Source organism: Caretta caretta, chromosome 3 (genome assembly GCF_965140235.1).
Source record: "Caretta caretta isolate rCarCar2 chromosome 3, rCarCar1.hap1, whole genome shotgun sequence".
Taxonomy (NCBI): domain Eukaryota; kingdom Metazoa; phylum Chordata; order Testudines; family Cheloniidae; genus Caretta; species Caretta caretta.
Window position 1 is genome coordinate 118,770,059 of NC_134208.1, and position 22,945 is coordinate 118,793,003.

Genomic DNA, 22,945 nt, shown 5'->3' on the forward strand with positions numbered 1-22,945 from the left:
AAGCTATTACCAGCAGGACAGTGGGGTGGGAGGAGGTATTGTTTCATATTCTCTGTGTGTATATATAAAGTCTGCTGCAGTTTCCACGGTATGCATCCGATGAAGTGAGCTGTAGCTCACGAAAGCTCATGCTCAAATAAATTGGTTAGTCTCTAAGGTGCCACAAGTACTCCTTTTCTTTTTGCGAATACAGACTAACACAGCTGTTACTCTGAAACCAGATATTTAATTAACACACAGAATGCTACTTGATGAGCAAATATCTCAGCAGTTCTTTTTAAATAAAGTTAGTATTAAAACTTCTCATGTTTTAATTAGAACAACTTTACCTTGCCAACATTACTTTACACTCTTCATGAGAAAAGCAAATCCATGTTTTTACTAATGGCATTAGAGTTCTGATTAAAATTTCTGAGACTGGGAACTTCAGAGTTAACTTTAGCTCAGCTCAATTTGTCTGGTTACTATACGAAATACTCATCACTGTTTTCAGAGTAACAGCCGTGTTAGTCTGTATTTGCAAAAAGAAAAGGAGGACTTGTGGCACCTTAGAGACTAACCAATTTATTTGAGCATGAGCTTTCGTGAGCTACAGCTCACTTGCTGTAGCTCACGAAAGCTCATACTCATCACTGCGTTTCATCCTTTACTTACTGGGTATGCTGCTCCATCCCTAAAGGTAAGTCTGAACATGCTTAGTTTGCAGATCAGAACCCGAGAGCTTATATGAGGTTTGTTTCTGTTTAATCTACTTTGCTTTTTTACTAGTAATATTTTAATTAAAAAGCATCATCTCAAACGGAAACAATCCTAAACAAAACAATGCTTCCAGGTAACACCTTTTCAATTCATACTGTGATATTTGGAGGATACTTCGGAGTTGTATTTGTTTGCCTGAGCACAGTGCACTTAGTCACACTTACTGTACTTTGTTTTGGCCCTCCATAGTGTCAAAAGATGATATCCTAGTATTAATTAAGAATTGTTATAAAGTATCATATCGATGGATAAAATAGATTGAGAATGGGCTAAAAATCTGGTTATAAAATCTTTGTATTAGGCCCCTCTGCAATCATTGAGGTGAATCAAGTTGATCCAAAGTATCATGGAGCGTGTATTAGAAAAAGTTATTGTGCTTGCACAACTAATGGTTTTCAGACATGACTGAGATTTTTTAGCAGTACCAGCAAGGATTTGTTTCACACCATGAACAAATGACCTTGGAAAGGTAATTATATTATCATAAACTAAGCTCCTTTTTTTAGTTAGTGAACAGACAATTCTATTTCGTTGTTGTCCTCAAACTAAAAAAAAAAAAAAAAAATGTCCAAGGTACAAAATCCTGAAACTGGGGGATTATAACTGACCATCTAAAATAACTAGAGCTATAGCAGTACAAGAGTTCTGATATATACATTTTCATTTTATTTTGTCTCTTACCCCACCTCCAGTGCCACCTATTATCAGTAACCTCAGTATATCTGCAGTGAAAAGCTCATTATGGTAGTTTCCAGTGAAAACCAGCTTACTTTCAATAACTCCCAAACTCCAGACATTTTTTCAGCCAAATGAATGATTTAGTAGAACATATATACTATCTATACATGCACAGCACCTGGGGAGTTTATAGATGATTTTTTTCCAGTGAAATGTGGATCCCTAAAAGGTTCTGTCTTGACAGTCACATGTCCCTTAAGAAACTACAACCTGCAGATTTCTATGGCTTTGAGTGGAAAGCATTTTCCATTCATAGGGAGGATGAAAGAAGATCAAAAGCACTTTAATTAGAAAAATCATGAAAACTAGGTCTACCCTGTCTGTTTAAAGCAAGTGGAAACTTTATGGGCTTCTCCGGTTTTCTTCTCCCACAAGAGCTGACACTAGAGAAGGCATTAGGCCTACTGTTCTTTTCTTGGAATCCCACTGCTTTTCATCTGTTGACCAGCTGTGATGCTAATCTGGTCTCATCCCTGGAAAATAATAAGCTACTGGTACACCAGGCAACTAACCAGACAAGGATTCAAGTTTAAAGTGAGTCACTTTCTGTTCTGTCGATATGATAGTAAAGTGTCATTTTGTTTTTTTATTACGATAATCAACATGATTCACCTTCAGATAATAAATTCAAAGAATTAATTACCTCCACATAGATGCAGGCATTCTTTATAAGAGTACACAACTTTGAATATACATCAGTAACAGGTCAGATACTGTACATATCATGCTCTGCGTCTCATACTGTATACCAAGTGATGGACTAGTCTACATTTTATATATGTATTTATATATAAAATTTTTGCTTAGATTTCACACTCATGTATTTTGTGTGTGTGTGTGTGCGAGAGAGAGTGAGAGAGAGAGAACATTTCATCGGGAGGTTATGTTAAAGAATTTTCTAAGCCTACTCAAAAACATTCCTGTTAATCACTTTTTTTCAAACAAATGCCAACTGCCTGCCTGGCAGAGCAAACTTTGGAGTACACGTGGTGCTTAAATGAGAAATGGTAAAATAAACAACACAGAGAAGGTAACACTAATTAACCTCATGGAACCCTGGTTTTCATTCAGTATCATACACTATCAAGTCGCAGTGTTTCAGAGGGCAGCCATGAAATTTTGCTGGAGCTTAACCAGTTCTGATTAATGTCATGTGCTCTTTCTCCAATTAATTTTGCATAGGTTTTTAACTTTGCAGGGGATGGCAAAGCTTCAGACTGCCATGTGCATAAATGCCAAATAGCAAAGAAAATACCAAAGGTTAATCATAGCTCGCCAGTAAGGGGATTCTTTGTTCAGTTAAAAAGGTTGTTCTCTGAGTATTTTTTTCTCAAATACATTTTACTCTGTGTTTTTGAGAATCAGATGTGACTCATAACCAAGTTACGGTATAAGCATCACTGCTAATGTCTGCTTGGGCCCAAGCTCATGGGAGAATCTGGCAATATTAAGCACTGGCACATTATATCTTTGCCCAGAACAAATCCCTCTAAAAGGTCGATAAAGATATTCCCTATTTATGTAGAATATGGCAGCCAAAATATAGGGAAAATTATATTCTCATTTCTTAAAGCAAAATGCATAGGACCAGAGTGTGAGCAACCACAGAGGGGTGAGAAAGCAATTTCTGCCCATTGTGTGACTCTTCAGGACTTTGCATAACAGCAACCTCTGGGGTGTCTTCTACATCTCTATGGGGTGGTGGGGAGAGTAGAGGAAAAGCAACAGGATCATGACCCGGAGCCCTTTACATCAGCTTGTACAGGTAGAGCTGGTGTGGTGGTAGAAGTGTTGTACACAGCCTCGTTAGCACTGACCCCCCCACTTGGTAAGGCAACTCCCATCTCTTCATGTACTATGTATTTATACCTGCTTACGGTATTTTTCACTCCCTGCATCTGATGAAGTGGGTTATAGCCCATGAAAGCTTATGCCCAAATAAATTTGTTAGCCTCTAAGGTGCCACAAGGACTCCTCATTGTTTTTGCTGCAGAAACTGTTCTGCAAAGATCTGCCTTGCATCTACTGTGGCCCTTCGCAGCTGTGCAAAGTGTGCATGCAATGTGGGTGTAAAGTCCTGCCATTGGGTAGCATTTCATTCTTCCTATCAGGTGTAAATGGCTGCACCAGGAATGAAGAATCTGCCTCCGGGGAGTGCACAGCCCCATGTGCATCATGGAGCCAAGTTCTGCAGCGCCCCACTTCACAAGGGATGACAGTGGGCAGTAAGTCTGAAAACTGTAAGGGCGTACAGGCTGGAAGTGCCACCTAAGGCAGAGGGCATGCACTTCAACATTTGAGGACTAGACTTGTTTTAATGAAAACTGCCCTGGCATTTTAATAAAAGAAATGCATGAGATACAACAAGAATTTAGTCAGGAAGAGGGTGGGAAAGCTCACTTCTCCAAAGCTCATGGTCCTGCAAAATGCCTCCAAATAATGCTGTGACATCCCACACCCCTTTCAGGCACTTACAGAAGATGAGGCATTCAACATTATTGTTCAAGAGTATCTTTCTATAATATGTATATAATTTTTACATATTTTTTTCTTACAGAGTAATACTGTGCTTTGCTTATAGCCTTCAATAGGCTACCTAGTATTCTTGATCAATGGTTGCACTCCCATGGATGTCAATCACAGCTGCCCACACACACCTTGAGCTGTATTTCGCCTGAAGTCTAAGTCATTATGACACAGATGTCAAACTGTCTGACATCAGAAACAAAGGAGATAAAACTCAAGTGTTTTGGAAATTCATCTTCTTGTAAAGGTTCTTAAAATAAAACCATGATTTGCTAAGTGCAAAGAATAATTATTTCAAAACCTGCTATTTTTAATGCCACAGAGTTAAGTGTGATTTTTGACAGATTTCAGCAAGACAAAGCTGTAATCTCAACAGATGCCATTCAATGTATACTGTATTTTGTCAAATCCTATTTTGTGCTGTAAATATGGCCCTTAACTAGATTCCGCAGTCCTGAGAGCTGTCATTCCACAGGGACTGTGGAGTAGATGCTTGCATGCATTAGTGTTGCAAGGTACTGTAAGCATTGTGTGGGAATAATAGCCATTTAAAGCCAGGGACTGGAAAGTCCTACGTTGATATTGTTTGACATTTTAAAAAATTATATCCACTTATCTGGATGTTAGGAATGCATATTTATTTTGTCGAATAATTGATTGGGATTTTATGCTGTAATTTATGGTGTCATTATATGATGCATGTCGCCTAATTGTTATAGGAAATGTGGCAGAGCATCTGGCCTGGAAGGCTAGCCGCCAGCTCCTCCCCTGCAGGCTCAGCTCACTGCACCGCTGGCGCAATGCTCTGGGAGGTGGGGTTCTGAGCTCCTGGGATGGTGCAGCTGCAGAGCCCAGCCTGACCCGGTGCTCTGTGCTGCACGGTGGCATGGCTGGCTCCATGTGTAGCGCCGCCAGCCACCCGTGCTCCAGGCAGCGTGGTAAGGGGGCAGGGAGCAGGGGGATTGGATAGAGGGCAGCGGAGTTTGGGAGGGGTGTTCAAGGGGCGGGGGTTTGGATAGGGGTTGGGGCGGTCAGAGGCAGGGAACGGGGGTTGAATGGGGGCAGGAGTCCCAGGGGGGCAGTCAGGAATGAGAGGAGGGGTTGGATGGGGTGGCGGGGGGAAGTCGGGGTGGGGGTTCTGGGGTCGGTCAGGGGACAGGGAGAAGGGGTGGTTGGATGGGGCAAGGGTCCGGGGGGAGGCAGTCAGGAATGAGAGGAGGGATTGGATGGGGTCCTGGGGGCGGTTGGGGACAGGGAGCGGGGGGGTGGATGGGGCAGCGGTCCTCGGGGGGCCATCAGGGAATGGAGGGGTTGGATGGGGCAGGAGTCCCGAGAGGGGGCCGTCAGAGGGTGAGAAGGGGGGGGAATAAGGGGCAGGGGTCAGGCCATGCCTGGCTATTTGGGGAGGCACAGCCTCCCCTAACCAGCCCTCCATACAATTTCCAAAACCCGATGCGGCCCTCAGGCCAAAAAGTTTGCCCTTCCCTGGTTTACGAGCTACTTCCCTAAACATCAGAACTTCTGTTATTTCTCCATTGGATGACACCATAACATGGCAAGCCTTTGTAGTTCCTGTTTCAGATTTTAGCCTGACATTATCGCTTAGGACACCCAGCTCCATATTCTGGACTAAAGGCTGTGCTGTGCTGAGTTTGGACTCAGAATAGTTGAGAAGGAAAGGGAGTGGAAAGGAGCCACCTTTAAGCTTCCCTAATTTTTGGCCATCTGAAATGACTTTTGAAGTAATTTAGAGCAGCCTAAGGGCTGCTGTATATTGCACTGACTGCTTTGCTGAATCAGCACCTTAGTTCAGAACCATGAAGGAAACATTTGTATATGGACTCACATGTGTGCAGCTGATTTCATTTATGGCTTGGTCTCCTAAATAGAATATAAGATATGGCACAACATGTTGTGACAATCCAATATTAGTATTAGACACTGCAGGTACAGTGTACATATAGGTATATACAGGAACAGATGCATCTGATGAAGTGAGCTGTAGCTCACGAAAGCTTATGCTCAAATAAATTTGTTAGTCTTGAAGGTGCCACAAGTGCTCCTTTTCTTTTTGTGAATACAGACTAACACGACTGCTACTCTGAAACCTGTCAGATATTTCAGTGCTGCTCATGGTATAAAGTTGTACTCAGACATATAGGAGTGTTGGAAATCGTATTGCTTGTGTAATTTAAAACTGTGCTAGACTAAACACTCTGGGGTATACTAGGAAACAGTCTCGCATTGTCAGGAGGCATTCTCCTGTTTTCTTCTAGGATTCATTACCCTTTTTGTTTCATCTCCACCTCTCATCCTGCTTGAGAAACTGTTATCTCCTTTTTTTACTATGGTTAAAATTTTCAAACACCCCTACATGATTTAGGTTCCTAAGTCCCATTTTCAAAAGTGACTTTGACACTAAGAAGCTCATGTCTTATTGAAAGTCAATAATCTGAAACAGATAATAAATAAAAACGAGTAAAAAGAAAGGTAAATAACATTTTATTTTCTGTTCCTTCCTATCTTCCTGGAGTGAATGTGGCAAAAAAGAGGAGAAATAGATCATACAGAAAGTAACTTCAGACAATACTTAGTATCAAAATAGATGTTGCAGATTGAGCATGATCTTGTATTTCCTGTATGTGTTAAACATCCATGGAAGTCAGTACAAAAAATGTTGGATCAAATCACTAGAAAATTGCAAATGTTATTGTTTTGATCTGTGAAACAATTTTTCTTGTAAAGGACCACATTATGCCATTTATTGTTTTCTTTTATGCTGTATTATGCCTTCAAAGCAATAGGGAGTTATGCTTAAAAAATCAATGGTCTGATATGGCCCAGTGAATTTAGAACAGGAGGAAACATGAATCTGTGAATCCCCTTTCCTATATAAAGTTCTAAAAAGGCTGCACCTACATTTTGTGTCCTTTGTTTTCAAATGCGTCTACTTCTTTTAATCCAATAGAGCACCGAACAAATTACTACATTGTGTCAGAAATTTCCTGAAGTCCAGGCAAACGGCATGGAAGGACAAAAGGACAGCCAAGATCCACCCCTGAGACCACTGGGACGAGCCCTGTCTGATGCAGATAGGTTGAGAAAGGTCATCCAAGAGCTTATGGACACTGAGAAATCGTATGTCAAGGTAATAGAAAAAACCTTCTGTTTAGCTATATGCTTCCTGTTGAGCTCTACAATGGTTTGCATACTATACTTGTACATTTTCAGGCTTATCTGTGTATGAGCTGACCATTAAAAGGGCCTGAGCTTACTCACATGAGCATTTACATCACCTTCAATGGACTTACCTTTTGTGAGTAACGACTGCAGGTCCAGGCCCTAAGATTTCAGATCCCTGGGCAATTTGAGATGTATTCTTATATCCAGGGGAGTGGAAATTCATGGGTAGAGGGCATCTGCAATATCTGAGGATTGAGATCATCCTGTCAGGTCATCCAGTGGATTTTTCCATACTTCTCCAGAATTTAAGCTTTCACATATTTTTAAAGATTAGCTTTTCTGATTACGAAGAATGTCTCTTACCATGGAAACTAATGAATTGGTCAATAATTGGCAATTATTTTTGAGTCCGCAGCCAGGGAGACTAAAACACATAATGCACAATTTCAGCTGTTTCTAGTAATAATAATTTGTTCAATTAGTAAATAAGGCCATACTTTTTTTTGAATGCCTGGCTCTTTAATTAGACCCAAGCTAATTAAGTCTGAATTCCAAAAGGAGAAACTTCAATTAAAAGTCTTATGTGAAGCTTGGATTTGTTAACTTTCATCAAGGAAGAAGCCTGTTCACAATCCGAAGTACTGCCAACCTAACACTTGATCTCAAAATATATGCTATTAAGTATAGGTATTTGCTGGAATCAACATGCATGTGGGAGTCTAGGAGGGAAGGTTCCCAATGTATTTGCTTTAGAAATCTCAATTATCTCCAGCTATGCTTCCTCGAGCAAACTAGGTATATCTACATAAAATGGATCCCTGAAGAAGTCCAGCTGCTCTTTTTTGTATAGAGACCACTTTAATCAAGGTTTCAGAGTAACAGCCATGTTAGTCTGTATCCACAAAAAGAAAAGGAGTACTTGTGGCACCTTAGAGACTAACACATTTATTTGAGCATAAGCTTTTGTGAGCTACAGCTACAGTTAACAAAAGCTTATGCTCAAATAAATGTGTTAGTTCTCTAAGGTGCCACAAAGTACTCCTTTTCACTTTAATCAAGACTCAGAGTGTGCCTTAGATATTTGGATGCATCCACTTATGATACAAAGCAAGCATTGTACCTACTTGGACATGGGAACATGACCTAAACTATGTGCAGGCATTTGGTAATCAGATAGTTTCATCTTGATCCCCCAAAATTCAAATAGCTTCAAGGATGACAATTCAGATTCTTTTTATCTTGTGGTTTAATATGGAGGTCATTGAGGTGTGTTGTAATAGCTGCCAAACATCCCAGATCAGGCAAGTCATAACATTTTGGTGCAGGGCTCTCAAGAAGACACACATTCTGCCCTCTCTGTAAGAAATTCTGCCACTTCTTTTCTCAGGGTCACAAAGCCCTGCTGCATTGACCCACGAGGCAGCCATCACACTTTGATATGACATAATAAGTCTTCCAAAACAGCTTCAAGTCTGTGAAGAAATGACTGGAAAAGCCCTTTAATCATGTTGCCCTGAAAAAATAACAAAGCACCTTAATGTGTAATAAGATTTAAAAACACTACACATCATTTTGATTGTTAATACTAGTGTTTAATGGACTTGTTACTGCTATTGTTCACCCAACCTGCATGCTTATGAACCTTGATGATGTTCATGTATTTCAATATTTGTGTTCTTCATAAAACCATCTTCTGTAATATTTGTATACCTCTCTGCACTAAAACATTTCTTTGTTACACTGTGCAGTTTGGGGCTATAAGACTGATAAAGCTTCAGTGTTAGGTTCCGATTAGTTTGTGTCTAAACTAAAAATAGTTTTTAGTATTGCAAAAAAGTGAATTGTTTCTCAGTTTTCTTCTTGAACGTGATTTTTATACACAGCTCTCAAATGCAGTATGGTTTTGAATTGTTATATAAAGCTGAGCAAATTCTTTGTTTCTTGCAGGATTTGAGCTGCCTTTTTGAGTTATACTTGGAACCCCTTCAAAATGAGACCTTCCTTACCCAAGATGAGGTGAGGCAATGGTTAAAAAAGATGTTTTCTTCGTTCTTTTTTATTCTTTCCAAAATCACTTGACACTTGGGCGAACATGACAGAAAAAGCAAACAACAAACATACCAATAGAGCATACGCTATTGTGTTTTTCTATTTAGCACATTAGTTACATCTTTTGTAATGGTAATTGTTCTCCTGACTAAAACGTTTCTAAAAAATACTTTGGTATTTTTTAGCCACTTTTTCTTTGTGGAGTCAATGCCAACATTATTAAGAAAACAAAAAATCATTGACCTGTGGCATCCCTTTGTTTATAGCTCCTCTTTAGTGGATTGTCTCCTCATGGCATCCAGTAAAGTTGGACACTTCATGTCTATCATGTCTGATTTTCACACAGATGGAGTCATTGTTTGGCAGTCTGCCAGAAATGTTAAATTTCCAGAAGGTGTTTTTGGAGACCCTGGAAGATGGAATTTCTTCCTCCTCAGATTTTAACACACTGGAAACCCCATCCCAGTTTCGGGTAAACATGTGGTCTTTTAACAAATTGTAATGTGTCTGGAAGTTTGTGCAGAGTTCTGGTATTTAGGTTTATTTTCTCTCTCTCTTCTCTTTCTCTCCATATAGCAGGTTTTTTTTATTTTTTAAAAGCTTTGCTTTTTATTGCAAATACATATTTGAGCACTGACTGAATTCAGAAATGAAAAATAAAGGCCTACTTTGCATTTTAGTTCTTCTCTTTTCCATGGTGCATGATGTGCCATTGGAAACAAGTACAGATTTAGATGTTCAGTATTCTATAAACACATAATGCTTAAAGGTGCTGTGTTCTCTTATAGCAAGGTCATTATCGCTTGGCCAAATTCTGCCCTGCATTATGCCCCCTGCAATCCATTGAAGTGATGGTGCCTAATTCACCAGCTACATGATACAAATAACCCCAACTATAGTCAATGGGAGTTCTCTCACATCCAGGGCCCATTGAGAGTAAGTGAAGGCAGAATATGGCCCACTGTATGGTTCTTCAGTATGCCTTAGTAGCACCACTCATTCACCACCCACAAGAGGTGGCTCCTATCCCGTGACTGCGGTGTTATGGAAGTAGGGGACAGTTCTGCTGTGTCTCCCAGATACGCATTGACTTTTACTAAAGAAATTTTGGGTAAAAAGGCTATTTTTAAAGTTTTGTTACTTTTTTTGGTTTGTCCCCTTCCCACCTCTTTTAATGGCTCCTACTTTTTTACTCTGTCATTCTGTGGATTGCTTTCTAATAAGATATCTCTCCTGCCCTGGTAGTCTCCAGGACTCGCAGTCCTTCCCAAGCTTACCTTCATCCAAAAAAAGAAACACAAAAGCACCCAGGAATTACCACCTTTTGGAAAAAAATGTTAACAGGCTTGAAAATCATCAGAATTTTTTTTATACCTTCTTCTGGCATCAGCCCCTACTTTCTTTTCACCCATATTCTTCCCAACACCATAAGCTCCATCACATGGTTGCCCAACCTTCTCCCTATCCCATTGCAGCCATGTAGTAGGATAAAACTATATAATATAGTCATTGAAGGGTAAACTAAGTGTATTCAACAGCATGACCAGTTATTAAACCTTGTGCAAGAAGCAATATTGTCAGTGTAAAGTAAACTTCCTAATAACTTTCCAGTGGGGTAAACAGGGTTTTTGAAGAGCAAATGATTGCATGTGTTTGCATATGTTTGCATATGCAAGTACAGGAATGGAATCCCATTGTGTCTGTGTGAAGCTCCATTTATAAAATATGCTGTTGTTAAGCAGCAGACACAGCAAAACCGATTTATTTTTGCAGACTCATGCTGCAACATGATGCTGTTGGCAGAGAAAGGAATCAAAGATGAAGTAATTGGTGTAGCTGACCCACACATACCTGGGGCAGGGAGAGTGGAGGAGTACAGGGAATTATTTTTATAAGTGCAGGAAAACTGCCTCTTCACACTTTTCAATTGACAGGCTCATGCTAGCTGTGATTTTCTTTGTGTAGAAGACAGGAGGTATGGAGATGTAATGAGTAATGGAGAAACACTAGAATTTTATTATAACTACTGATTTGTTTTTTCTTGGATTGCTCTATGAAGTGGCACTAATTACAGTATTAATCTTTAGCTTGTATGCATTTCATTAGCTTATTTCCCAAAGATACATAATAAATAGGGAAAGCTCAATTTCTTAAAGAAGTTCTTAATTTTTCTTTTTTAAAAAGTGAATTCAATGTTCATGAAACATGTCATTTTGATAGCACCGGAGACTGAAGTTCTCTATCTTGGACACCGCTGGTCCCTTGTCGCACCTTTAATCCTGACCTGGAGGGACGAATGAGGGGAGAGTCAGTGCCCAAACCCTTGCAATGCTTGGTCTCATTGCTGACGCTGAGACTGACTGCCAGATGAAGTGGTTGTTTTGGTGATGTCCACAGAGAACTGGCTGAAACCATCCAATCATTTACCGTAGGCCACTGAGTAATTGTCAAATGGGAACAACTTTTACCTACAAACCTGGATTGGATTTGAATATATAACCTAAAGTCAAAAAGAAAAGGAGTACTTGTGGCACCTTAGAGACTAACCAATTTATTTGAGCATGAGCTTTCGTGAGCTACAGCTCACTTCATCAGATGCATACCGTGGAAACTGCAGCAGACTTTATATATACACAGAGAATATGAAACAATACCTCCTCCTACCCCACTGTCCTGCTGGTAATAGCTTATCTAAAGTGATCAACAGGTGGGCCATTTCCAGCACAAATCCAGGTTTTCTCACCCTCCACCCCCCCACACAAATTCACTCTCCTGCTGGTGATAGCCCATCCAAAGTGACAACTCTTTACATAATCAAGTCGGGCTATTTCCTGCATAAATCCAGGTTTTCTCACATCCCCCCCACCCCCATACACACACAAACTCACTCTCTTGCTGGTAATAGCTCATCTAAACTGACCACTCTCCAAGTTTCAATCCAAGTTAAACCAGAACATTTGGGGTGGGGGGTAGGAAAAAACAGGCTACCTTGCATAATGACTTAGCCACTCCCAGTCTCTATTTAAGCCTAAATTAATAGTATCCAATTTGCAAATGAATTCCAATTCAGCAGTTTCTCGCTGGAGTCTGGATTTGAAGTTTTTTTGTTTTAAGATAGTGACCTTCATGTCTGTGATTGCGTGACCAGAGAGATTGAAGTGTTCTCCGACTGGTTTATGAATGTTATAATTCTTGACATCTGATTTGTGTCCATTTATTCTTTTACGTAGAGACTGTCCAGTTTGACCAATGTACAAGGCAGAGGGGCATTGCTGGCACATGATGGCATATATCACATTGGTGGATGTGCAGGTGAATGAGCCTCTGATAGTGTGGCTGATGTTATTAGGCCCTGTGATGGTGTCCCCTGAATAGATATGTGGGCACAATTGGCAACGGGCTTTGTTGCAAGGATAAGTTCCTGGGTTAGTGGTTCTGTTGTGTGGTATGTGGTTGTTGGTGAGTATTTGCTTCAGGTTGCGGGGCTGTCTGTAGGCAAGGACTGGCCTGTCTCCCAAGACTTGAGAGAGTGTTGGGTCATCCTTTAGGATAGGTTGTAGATCCTTAATATTGCGTTGGAGGGGTTTTAGTTGGGGGCTGAAGGTGACCGCTAGTGGCGTTCTGTTATTTTCTTTGTTAGGCCTGTCCTGTAGTAGGTAACTTCTGGGAACTCTTCTGGCTCTATCAATCTGTTTCTTTACTTCTGCAGGTGGGTATTGTAGTTGTAAGAAAGCTTGACAGAGATCTTGTAGGTGTTTGTCTCTGTCTGAGGGGTTGAAGCAAATGTGGTTGTATCGCAGAGCTTGGCTGTAGACGATGGATCGTGTGGTGTGGTCAGGGTGAAAGCTGGAGGCATGCAGGTAGGAATAGCGGTCAGTAGGTTTCCGGTATAGGGTGGTGTTTATGTGGCCATTGTTTATTAGCACTGTAGTGTCCAGGAAGTGGATCTCTTGTGTGGACTGGACCAGGCTGAGGTTGGTGGTGGGATGGAAATTGTTGAAATCATGGTGGAATTCCTCAAGGGCTTCTTTTCCATGGGTCCAGATGATGAAGATGTCATCAATATAGCGCAAGTAGAGTAGGGGCTTTAGGGGACGAGAGCTGAGGAAGCATTGTTCTAAATCAGCCATAAAAATGTTGGCATACTGTGGGGCCATGCGGGTACCCATAGCAGTGCCGCTGATCTGAAGGTATACATTGTCCCCAAATGTGAAATAGTTATGGGTAAGGACAAAGTCACAAAGTTCAGCCACCAGGTTAGCCGTGACATTATCGGGGATAGTGTTCTTGACGGCTTGTAGTCCATCTTTGTGTGGAATGTTGGTGTAGAGGGCTTCTACATCCATAGTGGCCAGGATGGTGTTATCAGGAAGATCACCGATGGATTGAAGTTTCCTCAGGAAGTCAGTGGTGTCTCGAAGGTAGCTGGGAGTGCTGGTAGCGTAGGGCCTGAGGAGGGAGTCTACATAGCCAGACAATCCTGCTGTCAGGGTGCCAATGCCTGAGATGATGGGGCGCCCAGGAGTTCCAGGTTTATGGATCTTGGGTAGTAGATAGAATATCCCAGGTCGGGGTTCCAGGGGTGTGTCTGTGCGGATTTGATCTTGTGCTTTTTCAGGAAGTTTCTTGAGCAAATGCTGTAGTTGCTTTTGGTAACTCTCAGTGGGATCATAGGGTAATGGCTTGTAGAAACTCGTGTTGGAGAGCTGCCGAGCAGCCTCTTGTTCATATTCCGACCTATTCATGATGACAACAGCACCTCCTTTGTCAGCCTTTTTGATTATGATGTCAGAGTTGTTTCTGAGGCTGTGGATGGCATTGCGTTCCGCATGGCTGAGGTTATGGGGCAAGTAAGATAAGCTATTACCAGCAGGACAGTGGGGTAGGAGGAGGTATTGTTTCATATTCTCTGTGTATATATAAAGTCTGCTGCAGTTTCCACGGTATGCATCTGATGAAGTGAGCTGTAGCTCACGAAAGCTCATGCTCAAATAAATTGGTTAGTCTCTAAGGTGCCACAAGTACTCCTTTTCTTTTTGCGAATACAGACTAACACGGCTGTTCCTCTGAAACCTAAAGTCAAAAGGCTCCATATTCTACTAGAACCCTCTCACTTATACAGCCATACGTCGGAGAGGGTACACTTGCTTTTCAAACACCTACCCTTTGGAAAAATCCATTTCAACCACCTTTTTCAGTTGTAAACTGAGCGTATTTATAGGAAAGCCTTTGAAACAAAACAAATACAGAATCTAACAAGACTATCTGGCTTTTCACAGTGGAGCCACACTTTAATGTTCTGGTATGCAGTGATTCCAGTTGTTAAATTAGGTTTATGGTTATATCTAGAGAATATATCCTTGCCAGCATGGTTCAGAACAGAAGCTGCCTTAGCTTGGAAATGGGGCCACAATATAAACTATTTAAATCATTGCAGAGCCTTAATTAAGATTTTAATAAATAAATATGTTGATTATCTTGGTTTCAGAAACTGCTTTTTTCACTTGGTGGTTCTTTCCTATATTATGCTGACCACTTCAAACTGTACAGTGGGTTCTGTGCAAACCACATAAAAGTTCAGAAAGTCCTTGAGCGAGGTAATTCATTTTTTTGATTGATATAATTCATTTGCATGACTTTAACTTCAAATAAATCACTATAACTAGTTTTATCAATTTGAGGTTTGTGCCCCAGGAGAATCCTAATATTAAAAAAGGAGAAGTGGGAGGTCTTTTTACATGAATATCTGTGATCTGTCCTTGTACTGAAATGTAATCATGATCTGAGAAAATAATAGGAGAAGTTTTCTTTTGTAACACCTTCAGAGTAGCTTGAATAGCAACAGAAGCTCTTTCCATAAGGCTGTGCTATGTACAGATTCAGTTCACACTTAAAAAACCAGCAGCTTTGAGATCTATTTTTGGGTGTATGTGTGTGCGCAACATATGAGGGTTTGTGTCAGTCAAAGCTGCAGAGAACTAAGTGTACGTTGAGATGGAAGTGTTAAATTAGTTCTTTCACACTGAGATCTTGGTGTTTGGTTGTTTTGGAGCAGGCCAAGTTTATGGTACATTGAGAGAGTTGTGCCCAGGAGATGCTCACTCAGCAGCTGTCAGTTCTGTAACGTTACTTGTAATTATTATGCTATTAAAACCCACGATTAATTATTCATTTTCTGCATAAAGCAGTGTTTGAAATGCATATGAAAAGTGCCTTTATTAAAAAAAAAAATGGAAACGTGTTCTTCTGTTCTTCAATTAGCTTCTATGACTTCTACATTGAACTGACCAGGTTTCCTTTCTACATTTAGCCAAAACAGATAAAGCTTTTAAGGCCTTTCTGGATGCACGGAACCCCACGAAACAGCATTCTTCTACGCTGGAGTCGTACCTCATCAAGCCTGTCCAGAGAGTGCTGAAGTACCCCTTGCTCCTGAAGGAACTGGTGTCCCTGACAGATAATGAGAGTGAGGAGCATTATCATCTGACAGGTCTCGTTCTTCATTCTTCTATGGAGACTAAAGGGAGTTTCAGTTTAGTTTCAAACCTTATCAAAATGGTACAACTGTTACACACCAGCAGAATTTCTGTGTTATTGGAAAGTCGTCTCAAATCCTAGAGAGAATAATACTTACTTTCCTTTCTCTCCTTAAAAAAAAAAAAAAAAAAAAAGTGATTAAGAGCAAGCTGCTTTCCGTTGTTTCCCGGAAAAATCCTACTAGATGTTGGAGTGTATGGATGTCTTTGAAAAAATGGGTATGGCCAAGAGCTGCCATGATGGTTGGGACCAAGCTTCCCACTCTGTATTATTCTTGAAACACAATCAAGACAACTCAGTGTGCTTGCTTTTTTTTTTTTTAAAAGCTAGGAAATGGTGAAGAAAGCTCCATCTTGTGGTTATTATTCACTGTCAAAATATGTTAAAAAATCTCAGCCAAATCAGTGAGAGAAAATTGCCCATAACTCTCATTTTAGTACAGATGGATTTATGACTTCAGAGGTTTACAATCTTCCCATTTAGAAAGGAAAAGACCACCTGTTTAAGCACAAGAGAAAATGAAGTAGGGGTTATTATTGTCTAGGACCTAGTCCTCCCTCTCTCACCCAAGCAAAACTCCCATTTGATCCTTTATTTGGATTTTAAATTATTTCAGTGGAACTTGAAAGCACTCAGCATCTGAGGGATCAGCCTTTCGAGGAAACGTTTTATGGGTTAATTTTTTTCATTTCACAACATACAGACTGAGCAAAAATCTATTGTAGGTGAGAAATCTGAGGCTAACATCAAAGCAACAGGTTTATCAGGTATGCCCAGATAATATGGTGCGAATGGCAAAACTTTCCTTTGACTTCAAATAGAGCTAGCTAGAAACTTTACTGGAGGATTCAGAATAGATGCCAAGTAAATACAGGTGTCAGCAACCCTGATCACTTTATATATATATATATATATATATATATATATATATATATATAAGAGTCAAATGTGAAGCTGTGCCATAAACCCCAAGAGCTGGGGAAACTCTTAAAGAAGAAAATAGCTTTTCTGCATCAAAACCAATCTTGAGATGAGTTGCTGGTGGAATAAATTTGACACCAAAATATGAAAGGAATACTCAGTTAACAGTTGGCAGGGTGTGGGGAAGCAAACCTCACCTCTTCTGACCCTTTTATATATAAATCCAGCTGAAATTCAACACCTTTCTTGTAGTAGTAAGATTTTTTTTTTATTTTAAAGCTGGTCTATAGAATTTAACCTCATGAATGTTTCCCCAAGATACAACATGCAAGGAGCCTGTGTGGTTGGCTACTGTATTTCCCCAAGTCTTCCTGGGCTGAGCCAAACACCCCTCCCCCACCCCCCTTTTTTTTTTTTTTTTTTACAGTAAAACTCATGCAAACAGCTTATTTTAGTGTGGCTGTAGTCATACTGAAGCTCCTAATGACCTTATTCATTGATTCTTGTTTATATTAATGGTGCCACAACCACAGCTATATTTACAACCGGCTGAAGTTTTATATACTTTGTAGCTTTTTTACTAAAATATTTATTTCAGTCTTTTGAGGGATTTAAAACACTAGCTAAGAAGCTCTTTGAATATGCTTAGCCACAAGTGTAGAGCCCATATTTACTAAGTAAAGTACTGATCTAGTCATAATTATTGTTGGTCATGGACCATTCTGGCTTGGGACCTTGAATACTTTCAACCCTGAGTAAAAATCTCTCCTAGGCTTTAATAAAAAAAAAAGCATGCACTTATAAAATGAAACTGAATTCTTTGTCTGTTAAATGGTGGATTTGTTTAAAAACTTCAGAAGCGCTGAAGGCAATGGAAAAAGTAGCCAGTCACATCAATGAGATGCAGAAGATATATGAGGACTATGGAACTGTGTTTGACCAGCTGGTTGCAGATCAGAGTGGAACAGAGAAGGAGGTAAAGAGAAAGAATGGAACATATATTATTCACACTTCAGATGAAGTCCTGTAAGATACTGTATCTACTTAAGTCTTATTGAAGTCCATGAAGAGGATCTTAATTCAGAGTTCAGGGTGCTCAGTTTTGTGTCTCCCATCAAATTTCCTTCTCAAAGAGCTTGTCTATACAAACAGTGCATGGCAAGTTGGGGTGTAAATCTACCTCACAATACCCTACCCGCACACTCAGTGTCCCTGTGGACCCTACTGATGTGCACTAAAATATCTTGTCTTGTTTCAGAGTGCACTGGGGAACTTTTAGTGCGCATCAACAGGCTCTGCCCAGATACTTTGTGCACAACAGGCAAGTGCAAGGTAGACTTATACCCCATGCAGCAAATAAACTGTTCATATAGATAAGACCTCAGCAGGTACTGTCATGTTTACACAAAGTACTGCCAGAACCTTCTCTTGGTCTGTCATGAAGGGCCGATGGGAGCAGACAGCCACTGTAACTCACAGCAAGAAAACAATGAAAATCAGCGGCTCTCAACCTTTCCAGACTTCTGTGCCCTTTCAGGAGTCTTATTTGTCTTGTGTACCACCAAGTTTCACCTCTCTTAAAAACTACTTGCTTTCAAAATCAGACATAAAACCAAAAAGTGTCACAGCACACTAGTACTGAAAAATTGCGTACTTTCTCATTTTTACCATATAATTGTAAAATAAATCAAGTGAAATATAAATATTGTACTGGTATTTCAGTGTACAGTGTATAGAGCACTATAAACAAGTCATTGTATGAAATTTTAGTTTGTACTGACTTCACTAGTGCTTTTTATGTAGCCTGTTGTAAAACTAGGCAAATAGATGAGTTGATGTAACCCCGGAAGGACCTCTGCATACCCCCAGGGGTACATGTTGGTTCCCTGGTTGGGAATCACTGCTGTAGATTATCCACATCCCAAGGCTTGAGGTCACATTTTATGCATGAGTGCTTAGATTTCAGAAAATGGAATATTTTTTCATCAAAAAGATTCTAGCGGGATTCATTATAATGCCCATTACTAACATCATTCTGGATTCATCTAGTGTTGATACATACACGGCTGTTTATAAGCACAAAAAAAATTAGTCGGTATTACGGGCCAGCGCATCTGCTAGTATGAACTGTCATAGTTCTGCTGACTTCAGTTGAGCAGTCCCAATATACACCAGCTGTGGAAGTGGCTATTTTTGTCTATTAATATTTGTAATGTGTTCTCTGGTGTGAGAGACTCCTACCATCCAGGAAGGGCTTTTTTGTTACTAATATCTCAGAATTATTTGCTCTGATCTGAGTTCTGGATATGAATGTGCATCCAAGTAAAATGTGTGTGTATCACCCCTCTAATCAAATTGGTTATTTTATTACAATATTAAAAAAGAAAACTAGCGGAAGCATAATGGATCATGTTCTCTAGTGTCTCCCAGAACTGGGCCAGCAAGCTCACTAGATTTAGCCATTTGTGGTCAAAGATGTATAAGTGGATCACCCATTTAGCTTGATCCTTAAAGGTGTGACAGCTACTGATTTCATTGTTTTAAGTTTCATCCTGGTAAGAGCCAAATTGTTTCTGTTCTGGAAGCGAGAAAGAACTGCTCAAAAGAAAGAAAAGCCTAAGAGAACCAGTCATGTTCTAATTCAGTCAGTGAAAGGGTCTTATACATTGATTAGTCTACAGAAATGAAAGGGATGATAAAGGAATGTCACACTTGGCTGTATCTCAATGACAGAACTTCAAGTCAGACATAACATTCTTCAACTTAAGTGTTAGTAGCAAAAATAAGCTCTAAGAGGCAAATCACCCAGCTTCCATAACTTGTGTGCTATTATTTTTATGGGCAGTATTTTTTAAAATATATTGCTGTTTACACAACCACGGCTCAGTTGGGGTATGTATATATGGTTGCATTGAGCCATGGCTATATACAAATAACATTAAACACAGGCATACTTTTTATTTATCAGCCTGCACGCGTTAACATTTGTGGTTGATGATTGTTAATCAAGAAATTAATTGCACTTATTTTTTATAACGTAATACAGGTCACAGAACTTTCAATGGGAGAACTTCTGATGCACTCTGCTGTTTCCTGGTTGAATCCTTTCCCATCACTGGGCAAAGCAAGAAAAGACCTTGAACTTACAGTGTTTGGTTAGTGTCCTATTAAGAGAGAACCCTAAAGATATCAAGTACATCATCTAGCTAGTAAAATATGACAACTGACATTGTACTAATGAAGACTAACTAAAACGTAAGCCCTGCTATAGCCATGTAATGGTTGGGGTAGTCCTTGATATGGAGGACAGACACAAAATTTCCCGGAAATGTTATTGAGATGTAGAAGATAGAGGTCTAGATACCTGGAAATGAGATTAGTAGCACATGCACTAACTTCTCTGTGATGGCTTTTCCTTCTGCCTGCTCTACTATCACCAAAGACCTCAGCTCATCTCTGCAAACATTGCCACTGTATGGCATACACCTACATGGGTAGCTGAAGATATGAATGACTTCGAAGGTTTGAGTTAGTCATCAGCTACATGAAAGAATAACAGAGACTTTGAACTTCAACGAATTTAGACACAGCTGATTTATGTAGAAATTGTGGGTGAGCTAAAAAACATTATGCTTAACATGCCAGTTGTGGGTAGCCTTTAGGGTAAGTGGGCATTTCTGTTTGAAATTGAAGCACATGCATGAGGAGGCACCACCTCTTTCCCCACAGATTAACACAGTTGGATTTATCAGTGATTCATTTATACTGAACATGTTGGGCCAGGCACTGGGAATTCCCAAACCCCATCCCTAAAGGGAAATGTCTGAGTGATACATGGGGAGGCAGGATTGTCCAGTGGTTAGAGCAACGGCATGCAACTGAGGAAATCTGGCTTCAATTCCCCACCTCCACCACAGACATTTCCTAGTGACCATAGGCAACTCACTGAGTGCCTCAGTTCTCCATCTGCAAAATGAAGATAATAGCACTTCCCTACCTCACTGGGGCATTGTGAGGATAGATACATTAAAGAGTGTGAGGCACTCAGATATTATGGTAATACCTTAGATAGCTAATCAGGAATTTGGAGAGTTCTGAAGTTTGTCACACTCCAGAGGAAATGCTGAACTGCATCAAAGAACAGATTTGACATCATCTCTAATGGGCCTCTCTTTTTCTGCAACACTTTCCTTCCCCTCAAGGGAAGTTGCTAGCATGTTGCTTCTTCACAATAACGTTTCCGATTTGTACATCTGCATTTATTAAAGGCCAATTTCTGTAACCTTGATACAGGGCGATAGGCTTTCAAACAGTATTGCTCATCCCTAATTCTTTTAAGAAAGTAGTTTTGTGACAGAGGCAGACTTGCATCACACAGTTCAAGCAGTTGCTATGGGAATTTTTTTGTTGTGTGTAGGGTCAACAAGTACCCTGTAGATTGTAGTTAACTAGAAATAACTGTAAATAGTCAGCACAGCCATCATGTCTCTCTTGTTGAATACTAGACCTACAATCAGAGAGGCCTCTTGTTTTTCCTTTTCAGTTTTTAAGCGGGCCGTCATATTGGTATATAAGGAGAACTGTAAACTGAAAAAGAAACTGGTAAGTCTGGCAATAATTTCAATTCAAGCTATATATATTTAAGCATAGGGTCATAGAGTTTAAGGCCAGAAGGGACCACCAGATCATCTAGAATCACTATTATGATTCAAAATTGAATATGCCAACTTGAAAGAAAAGTGAATGGTACAAGCTGCTGGTTTAATGCAGCCATATCACAGTGGGCTGTGCTTGCTCCCACAGGCTAAATTGGTTGAAGTGTTCAATATTTGACTAAGACTAGAAGACTGTCTGGATGTTGCAACAGATTGTGTTACTGATTTAATAAGCAGCACATTTCTGTGTGAACTAATGCCCCAGCAGGATGTTGGGAGGTGATTTCAGTCAGATGAGATATTAAACTTCTTCATTTGAGAGTCATTAAAGAACCTAGGGGACTTTTCATTAACCTGGATATTCTGGCATAATTCAAACTCAGTTATTTGCCAATTACATCACTTCCCCCTATAGTATCAACTGAATATGCATTCTTTATGTCCTGTCCTAAACTGGTGAGCCATGTAGCTAAAGCGATCCCTGTATGTAGTACATAGTTCACTCTGGAACGAAAGGTAGTATGGAAAGACAACATACTTATTTAATCGGGATAGCTAAAACAAATGTCCGTTTACAGCTAAGTATCATATTTTATAGGCCCCAAATACTTGAAATACACCCAACTCTCTACTCCTCAGGAGGTCACAAGGAAACCAATCAAGGGAGTGTCTTGAAATAACTTGCAGAGACTGATATACAATGAGCAGTTAAATCTAGAAAGAAATAAGCCGTGACTTAATTTGCCTAGGATGGCTTTTTCCCGTGAATAAGCTAATTATATGCTCCTGAGGGCATTCTGCGCCAAAAAATTAAAAATTCTGCGCACATTTTAAAATTATGCAAATTCAGCATATTTTATTTATCAGATAGAATCATAAAATATCAGGGTTGGAAGGGACCTCAGGAGGTCATCTAGTCCAACCCCCTGCTCAAAGCAGGACCAATCCCCAATTAAATCATCCCAGCCAGGGCTTTGTCAAGCCTGACCTTAAAAACCTCTAAGGAAGGAGATTCCACCACCTCCCTAGGTAATGCATTCCAGTGTTTCACCACCCTCCTAGTGAAAAAGATTTTCCTAATATCCAACCTAAATCTCCCCCACTGCAACTTGAGACCATTACTCCTTGTCCTGTCATCCGCTACCACTGAGAATAGTCTAAATCCATCCTCTTTGGAACCACCTTTCAGGTAGTTGAAAGCAGCTATCAAATCTCCCCTCATTCTTCTCTTCTGTAGACTAAACAACCCCAGTTCCCTCAGCCTCTCCTCGGAAGTCATGTGTTCCAGTCCCCTAATCATTTTTGTTGCCCTCTGCTGGACTCTCTCCAATTTTTCCACACCCTTCTTGTAGTGTGGGGCCCAAATGTGGAGCTCCAGCATGGCATTGGGGAGCACAGGGCACTGGCTGCACAGATATCAGAGATCACTGTGCAGGAACATGGACTCAGTGGTAAGGCTGCACCCAACCCTGACACAGCGCAAGGACCGGGCCTGGCCCAGAAACACCCCAGAGCCCTGCTCCTCCATGACAGGTGTGGGCAGGCAGGCTCAGCAAGGCAGGATCTAGGTGTGGAGA

General features: G+C 40.3%; 1 protein-coding gene across 5 annotated transcripts in view; it reads left to right on the forward strand.

Moving 5' to 3' along the window:
• TIAM2 (TIAM Rac1 associated GEF 2) overlaps positions 1–22,945 on the forward strand; it is a 218,726-nt gene that overhangs the window by 185,814 nt on the left and 9,967 nt on the right. For all 5 annotated transcript variants that reach the window (XM_048844175.2, XM_075126829.1, XM_048844179.2 and 2 more), the window contains 8 exons: positions 6,992–7,171; positions 9,154–9,222; positions 9,602–9,727; positions 14,744–14,852; positions 15,566–15,745; positions 17,571–17,689; positions 19,760–19,868; positions 21,257–21,315. In XM_048844175.2, coding sequence (XP_048700132.2) covers positions 6,992–7,171; positions 9,154–9,222; positions 9,602–9,727; positions 14,744–14,852; positions 15,566–15,745; positions 17,571–17,689; positions 19,760–19,868; positions 21,257–21,315 — 951 coding nt within the window. The remainder of the gene's footprint in view (positions 1–6,991; positions 7,172–9,153; positions 9,223–9,601; positions 9,728–14,743; positions 14,853–15,565; positions 15,746–17,570; positions 17,690–19,759; positions 19,869–21,256; positions 21,316–22,945) is intronic.